General features: G+C 35.3%; 1 protein-coding gene across 1 annotated transcript; it reads left to right on the plus strand.

Moving 5' to 3' along the window:
• The first annotated feature begins 2,581 nt into the window (after positions 1-2,581).
• Positions 2,582-6,961, plus strand: LOC107623803 (Pyridoxal-5'-phosphate-dependent enzyme family protein). Its single transcript, XM_016326175.2, has 7 exons — positions 2,582-2,810; positions 3,010-3,315; positions 3,700-3,742; positions 3,831-4,175; positions 4,487-4,616; positions 4,743-4,916; positions 6,299-6,961. Exons 1-7 carry the CDS (start codon positions 2,733-2,735, stop codon positions 6,543-6,545), a joined length of 1,323 nt encoding a protein of 440 aa, XP_016181661.1. The 5' UTR covers positions 2,582-2,732; the 3' UTR covers positions 6,546-6,961.
• The last annotated feature ends 617 nt before the right edge of the window (positions 6,962-7,578 follow it).

Here is a 7,578-nt window from a genome sequence, read left to right on the forward strand (position 1 = left end):
CTTGACTCGAACAGCAAGTACTGGCATTTTACTTCTCGTGATACTGCATCGTAAGTGATGAAAAACTTGTTGAATGTGGAGTTAGAAACCTGCTCTACGACTTCGTATGTCGTAAAACCTAGGGTGGAATGCATTGATCTTGTGATGCAGTTCACCTTTCCTCTTAATTGTGCTTGAACTTTCTTGAACTTCTCGTGAGTATACATGTGCTAAAATTGAGCCTATATTGCTGATTTTGTTGCGCACGGTATCATGGTGTGAAAATCTGCAACATCAAATTCTCTCTCTCTTTGCTCTCTGCTTGCTAGGTAATTATCGTATTGCTTCACAAATTGAATCATGGAGCTGTTCTGTGTGATGAACTTGTTGAAAAATACGCGCATGCCTTCGCTCCTTTGTGTGCTTCTCATCCCGACCCAAAAGTGGTGATCCAGGTAAACTTGAATGCATAAATGGCGATCTTCGTATAACTCTGTAGAATGAACCAAAAACATGAGCCCATATAAACTGAAAGCTGTGCAAGTTGAACAAAAAAAGTAATGGCATCAAAATAATTCGAATTAAAAACGTCAGTTACCTGAGAGCCACTTATTGCCTCCCACGCCGAACTTTGTGACAAAATCGTTCTATTTTCTGTCGAATGTGTCTTTTGAGAACGAGTTCCAAACGACATGGCTCATCTCTTGTTCAATTTCTTCGTGTCGTTCGTAGCCGTTTAATTTGCTTGGGATCTTTTTTATGATGTGCCAGATACACCATTGGTGAATTATTGTTGGCATGCACATCTCGATGGCCCTTTGCATCGATGCGCATTGGTCGGTAAGGATGCCTTTTGGTGCCTTCCTTCCCATGCAACGGAGCCAACATTCGAATAGCCATTTGAATGATTGGATGTCTTTATTTTTCACCAGAGCGCATCCGAGAAGTGTTGATTGACCGTAGTGATTCGTGCCCACAAAAGAACTAAAAACCAGATTGTACCTGCATAAATGGACACTCTCACACAGTTATGAATAGAAATGTGTACATTCTGTGAACCTAAAACTATATGTCAGTGAACCAAATTTCTGTTTGTGTTGTAGGTGGTGTCAAATGAAACCACGTCTCTGAAATACTCGCATGCAGCCCTACTTCTTGCGTCGGCCCGGAATGCATTTTTGATGGAGTGATCGCCTTCAAAGTTGAGCTCGAAAAAGAAATTTTAACTCTTCTCTTTCATTCTTAATAGGTACTTCCCAAATTTTTTGGCATAGTCTTGTTCGGAAATATTCTGTACTTCCCTTGTGATGTAATTCCACACGTCTTTTTCTATAAAACTTAGTTCCTGATGACTTTCCGCTGTTGCTACGAATGATTAGTATGTTTTGCTCGATTTGATTCCGGCTTCGTCGTTATTTTTGATGGTATGACACACAAATATTCTTAGCTCCATGTGTTGTTTGAGCATCTTTGTTCAGTCTGGACAACATGGGTGTGAATGATTTAAAATAACTTTGGAAATTATCCAAAGACCGACGTCCTTCAATATGTGTACATAAATCCTGGTTGGACAATTTATGTTGGCTGAGGGGTTTGTCTTCAGAGTTGGAGGTGCTGCATATGATTAATTGATTCTTAATCTCGTCTCCCTTCTGAGTCGTGTTCCTTACTTTGGTAGAAAAATTGGCAAGTTTGGAATAATTTTTTGTAAAACTTTCCAGCTTCTTCTAGTGTCTTAAAAATCATCCCAATCTTTGGGCCAAATTGTTCATCCATAACACACCTAGACTGTAGAATGAATCGAACATATTAAAGCGAAACCATTGTATAGTACTAAATAAACGGAACATTGTCCATAATATAAATTCAAATTCGAACAACTGTCTGCATAATGAACTAAACATATTATTAAAGCGAAACCATTGTATAGTACTAAATGAACAGAGTATTGTCTATTATATAAATTCAAATTCAAACAACTGTCTGCATAATGAAACGAAAATATAAATCAAAGCGAAAATAATGTACAATGCTAAATGAACCGAACATTGTATATATAAAATCAAATTCAAAACATCTGTGTCTACAATTTAGAGATTATTAATTTAATTTAGAACACATGCATCCATTCAATTCAATTCAATTCAATTCAATTTAGCAATCGTATTCCATTCAATTTGATTCAAAATTAAATAATCCAAACCTCGTATGCTTGATAAGATTTAGAGGAATAATTCAAATCGCTCTCATTCAACTTATTTAACGTTGAATAATTCATTGTTTTGATAGCCTATTGAAATCTAAAAACGAAGAAGATAAATCCACAGATCGTAGAAGAAAACAAAGAAAAATAACAAGAAGAACCACGAGCAGCACAAAAAAAAAGAAGAAAAACAACAAGCAGCAGAAAAGATCCAAAAATTATAACGTAAATCGTTAACATTTAAGAAGAAGCTTTAGATAATAAGAGTAGGAGGGGGCGCACATATATTTCACATAATTTGGAAGAGGCGCCTCTAAAAAAAAGTTCGGATGACTTGGTTAGATTTTTCGCGTAAATAAAGTATATTATTGTTTATGAATTTATCATTGTCATCATGTATGGCATCTTCATGAGAGTAGATGCCTTTATCATTTATCCTTGTTGATATGCCATACCTCCCAAAATAGACAAGCTTAGCTCCTTTCCTCTCGCTGGCGCTCGCGCTCTCCCTCTCTGTACCTGAATATCTGAACTATAACCACAATGAAACATGAAGCTCCAACAATTTCCCGCTAAGAATGTAGCAGTCACCATGTTAAACGGGATTCAAAATTCGAACACTCTTCAGGTACACTATACTTTATCCTTTCCTTTTTCCAAGCAATTCTATTTGGGTTTACTATTGATATTTGCTCCTATTATATTTAAATAAAAAATACAGTGAAGTTGTTGCCACTTGTTATGTAGTTAAATGTAGTTGTTTTCCTTTTTCTCATTTTTACTCAATTGAATTAAGCTTAGGCATATATAATCGTTCTCATGATTAGGTGCTTTCAAAACCTAGATTTAGAAATGAGGAATTTATGGAAAAGATACTCAACAGAAGATGGACACTGCCAAGCCCTGAAACAAAGATTCATCAAGTTATAATACCTAGACATGGATCAGATGGTTGTAATTTCCTATTGAACACCGTTCCTGATTTAGGTCATGGCGCTAGGGATATGAAAAATAAAGGGAAATGTTTCTATGTGGTGCGTGACGATTTGTTGCACTCACTAATTAATGGCAACAAAGCAAGAAAGTTGGATGGGTTGATTCCCCTTATTGAAGACCATTCTGTGACTGATGTGGTAAAATCATTCTCATCAATTTGTTAAAGTCATGTTTAACCATTACTTTCTGTTGAATCATGTTCTTTAACAACCTTTAACCATTCTCTGGTGGCTCGTTTTATTGGCTTTGGAAGAATGGATTCCTTTTGTTAGATTCTTGAGCCTTCAATTCATTCAGTTAAAGTGGCCTTAACAGAATCAGGGCTCTTGTAAACTTTTTTTGTTACGTTTTTTATTTTTAAACTCATTTTTACTATATATATTAGAATATTAGATTGCTGTATTTAATCAGTGTCCTTGATTTGTTCTGAATTTTTCTTGGTTCTAGTAACTTTTACTACTCAATTTTCTTAACTTTAGGATTTACAATATCAAATAACTTTCAGCTCGGGCATTTTCTAGGTTACATGTGGTGGTTGTCAAAGTGCTCATACAGCTGCTATTGGTAGGTAATTTTGTTTGTTATGGTTAATATTATGCTGATTTTTCTTTTTTACCTTTGAAATCAGAATTTATTTATTTATTCTTCCCAGCGGTTCTATGTGCTGAGAGAGGAATTGCATCACACCTGCTTCTGCGAGGAGAGCAGCCTGAAATCTTAACTGGCTATAACTTGATGTCTACATTATATGGAAATGTCACATATGTTCCGAGAAATATTTATGCCGACAGAGAAAACATGCTTAAGGACTATGCTAAGTCATTGGCTGGTAACAGTGGTTCTGTCATTTCGTTTGGCAATATCACTCAAAATTCTTCAACAACAGAATTTTCTACTGCAAATTTGATGGAATTTGATGTAAGTAGAAGTGACAGAAACCTTCAACGGAAATTTTTAATTGTCAATGAAGGTGCAGGTGATTCTGTAGCTCTACTAGGTAATCAGAAGATTATTCTTTTAGGAGGGGAAAAGATGGCATATCTTAAAGAACATTTCTTAATTTCTGAATTTTAATAAACAAGAAACAATGCATTAATTGAATTTAACTTAAATGAGGCTTGGGTCTCAGTATCAATCGAACATCTCAACAGAAAATAGTCATAAGTAATTTAAAATGTTTACAAGAACAGAATTGACTTTATGAGAATGTATCCATTTTATTTATTTCCTTAAGTTGGTGCTTAGTTTAGTGAAGTCTAATTGCTGGTTGTTGCAATAACACTATGAAAATATTGTTTCTATGTACAGGTATGATTCGGTTAGTGCAATACTTATCACAGAGTCATTTACTTGGAAAAGACAGGGCCTTGAAATTTGTTATAGATGCTGGAACTGGCACAACAGCTGTTGGTTTAGGACTTGCAGCCCTATGCTTAGGGTGTGTGCATTCCATTTCAGTTGAAAGTAATTTCAAATTATTTTACTTTGTCATGTTTCAAAATTTTGAGGCATAGTAGAATGACAACATTAAATCATCATAATCTTTGTTCTTGCTTCCGTGCAGCCTTCCATGGGAGGTACATGCAGTCATGCTGGCTGACAAAATTGATGGATACAAACAACAGGAGGATCGTTTGATTTCTGAATTCCAGAACCATTTTAATGTTCAGTTTAGTGACCACAACATAAATGAAGATGGTGGGATTGTGTATTGGGTGGAACGTGGTCGTCCAAGAAGGTAAGATTTCACTGTATGTATTGCTACTGAATTACATCTTAGAGTTATGAAACATAGAATTAAATATTAAAATTTAAGTTTCGTTGATCCTTTTGCTCCTTACTATCCCAACCTCAGCGAACCCTTCTCTGTCATGCCTGTTCCTCTCCCTTTCCAAATTTGTATAAAACTCATTTGCCTTCACCTACATATCACTGGACTCTTCAGTCTATCACTGAACACAGGCACTATATATATTGACCAGCCCCACATCACTGTGGGAGGAGGGCATGCTCCCAGCTCCTAGTGTATATAGATTTATAAGAAACAATTATAGGAGTAAAGACAGAAGACGTAGAATGGTGACAAACATTCCATTCTGATCTCTTAAGCATTTCCTGCACCATCTTGGGTAGCACAGTAGTCTGTAGCGGAGTCCTTTATGCGAACGGCATTAGAGGAGCATCATGCCAACCACAACCCTTTACAAAATTAGCTTAATCTTATCCATACAATATCTTGCATCTCATGCCTCTGTCTTTGATTTTATTAGTCTAGCAAGCATGAAACTGCATCATTCAAACCATAAGCCCATAAAGTCGTGACTCCTCATTATTGCTCAATACATGCCCAGTACTTCCATGTGAAGTCATAGCACACACAAAACCAAAAGAACAACTCAACCACTGAGCCTTGGACATTCAAGGATTTTCTTTAACCAATCAAGAACAACTCAGTCTCACCTACTATTGATATAACAGCAAGCTGCTATAAAACCAAGTGAGCATTTTACAAATCATCTCCTGAAGTCCTAAGTCACACTTAAAGATGAATCCTTGTAATTTAGAACTGTTAGAACAGTTATCCCAAGTGTCATACTGACATATGGTACCTAAATCTCAGTGATAGATTCTGATCAGATCCTAGACATATGAGCCTCATTAGCTCATCTTACATCTACATAAACAGATATACAGCCAAAACCCGTGAAAAAAGGGATCAAAGTTAGCTCCATGGAAAATCTTAATACTATAAACTAATATTTTAAATCCGGAAAATAAAAAAAAAAAAAAAAAGAACAGCTCTAAAACGGAAGAAGCTCAGAGCAGATGCATCAAACTATCCAAGAAGGTAAAAAGCAAGGAAATCTTAAATAATAATTAACAAAAAATCAAAGTGAAAGTTCCACAAAGAGTAAGTGGCCGGCTGGATGCTAGTTTTTATGTTATCTGCTACAACACCATGTGATAAAATGCTAGTTCTGCAGCCACTTTACTGGACTAAGGCCTATAAAGTGTAAACCTTCATAAAAATGCAAAAGCATTAGTTCTAAGAAACTCCTGGGTGCCTATTTATGGTTGGTCTCTCAGACTCTTAATTTGCCCCTTATTTTCCAATTCTAGATTTGGTAATGTTTTGGAAGGTGAGGTGGAAGCATGCCAACAAATTGCTCAGCAGACTGGGATTTTGGTGGATCCTGTTTACACATTGGCCGCTTGGGAAACAGCGATGCTCCTTTCTAGCAAAGAAGATGATAGAGAATCAGAAGTGGTGATGCTTCATACTGGTGGCACGTTGGGCATGTTTGGGTTGGCGCAAAGGTACAGGAATTACTTTGGCATGCTCCAGAAAGGACCCAATTGTTCTTAAAAAGTTTCTAGCTGCTACCCTTTGGCTATAGAATTATAGCAAGAGATTCTGCATATATCTTAAATGGTTCCATTTGGAAGACATTGAAGTCCTATTCACCTGGAGATTGGTGTGTGCTTCTTCAGTTATTCTAGTCTGACACTGATGATAAATCATACTTTAGTTTACGGACAAATTGAAGAGTTGTTCTGAACTCCAAAGTAACTTTTATTTATATTTTATAGGAAATCAATACTACTTTATCTATGTATGTATCTGATATGTTTCCTGCAGCCATTTCATAGGGTTATGGTTCCGTGGGAATTTGAAGTTTTAGATCCGTTTGGTTTCTCTTTTATATTGATAAAATTGTTTAATTAAGTTAAAAATGATACATAAATAAAAAAGTTATGTAAAAATGATGTTTCCTGCAGCCATTTCATAGTGTTGCCTAATGTAGATAAAAATTATTAGTCCCTGACACCGCTTTTAGTATTTGATCACTCTTTAAGCATGTTAGTTAACCAAGAACGGATCTATAATTTTTGAACTGTGATAACCTAGTTAGTTTCAAAATTTTAATTCTATATTCAAGGTACATATAATGGCCCACTAGAATTTAGTATAATTTTATCACTTGAATCATGATACATGTAAATGGATCGAGGGTACTACAATTTACATGGGTCGCTGTATAAATACATGTAAATAGTAGGGAAAAGTATAGGGTACTAAACATATTATCTGCCAACTTATTGCTAACAATAATTAATTATTATATTTTAAATACATATATAAAGAGACACATCCAGAAAATATATCTATAAAGATACTTCTATTGAACACAGCTATAAAAAAGATATTTTTATTAGACACATCCGTAAAAACACTTCCATTAAACACAGTTATAAATAAGAGTTGGCAGAAGTTGACAGAAATATTATTGATAACGTAGTGGGATTGAAATAGTAGTAGCCTACTACGATTTACCTAGTTGATGTACTAAAAAAATTGACGGATTTAATTGATTCGTGTAAATAGAAAAATCGAATTT

The sequence above is a fragment of the Arachis ipaensis genome, chromosome B10, assembly GCF_059453495.1.
Source record: "Arachis ipaensis isolate K30076 ecotype BB chromosome B10, ASM5945349v1, whole genome shotgun sequence".
Lineage (NCBI taxonomy): Eukaryota > Viridiplantae > Streptophyta > Magnoliopsida > Fabales > Fabaceae > Arachis > Arachis ipaensis.

Coding starts and splice junctions, on each gene's coding strand:
- LOC107623803 (XM_016326175.2), top strand. CDS start 2,733: ATGAAGCTCCAACAATTTCCCGCTAAGAATGTAGCAGTCACCATGTTA. Junction 3,316..3,699: donor ACCATTCTGTGACTGATGTG/GTAAAATCATTC, acceptor GGCATTTTCTAG/GTTACATGTGGTGGTTGTCA. Junction 4,617..4,742: donor CTTGCAGCCCTATGCTTAGG/GTGTGTGCATTC, acceptor GCTTCCGTGCAG/CCTTCCATGGGAGGTACATG.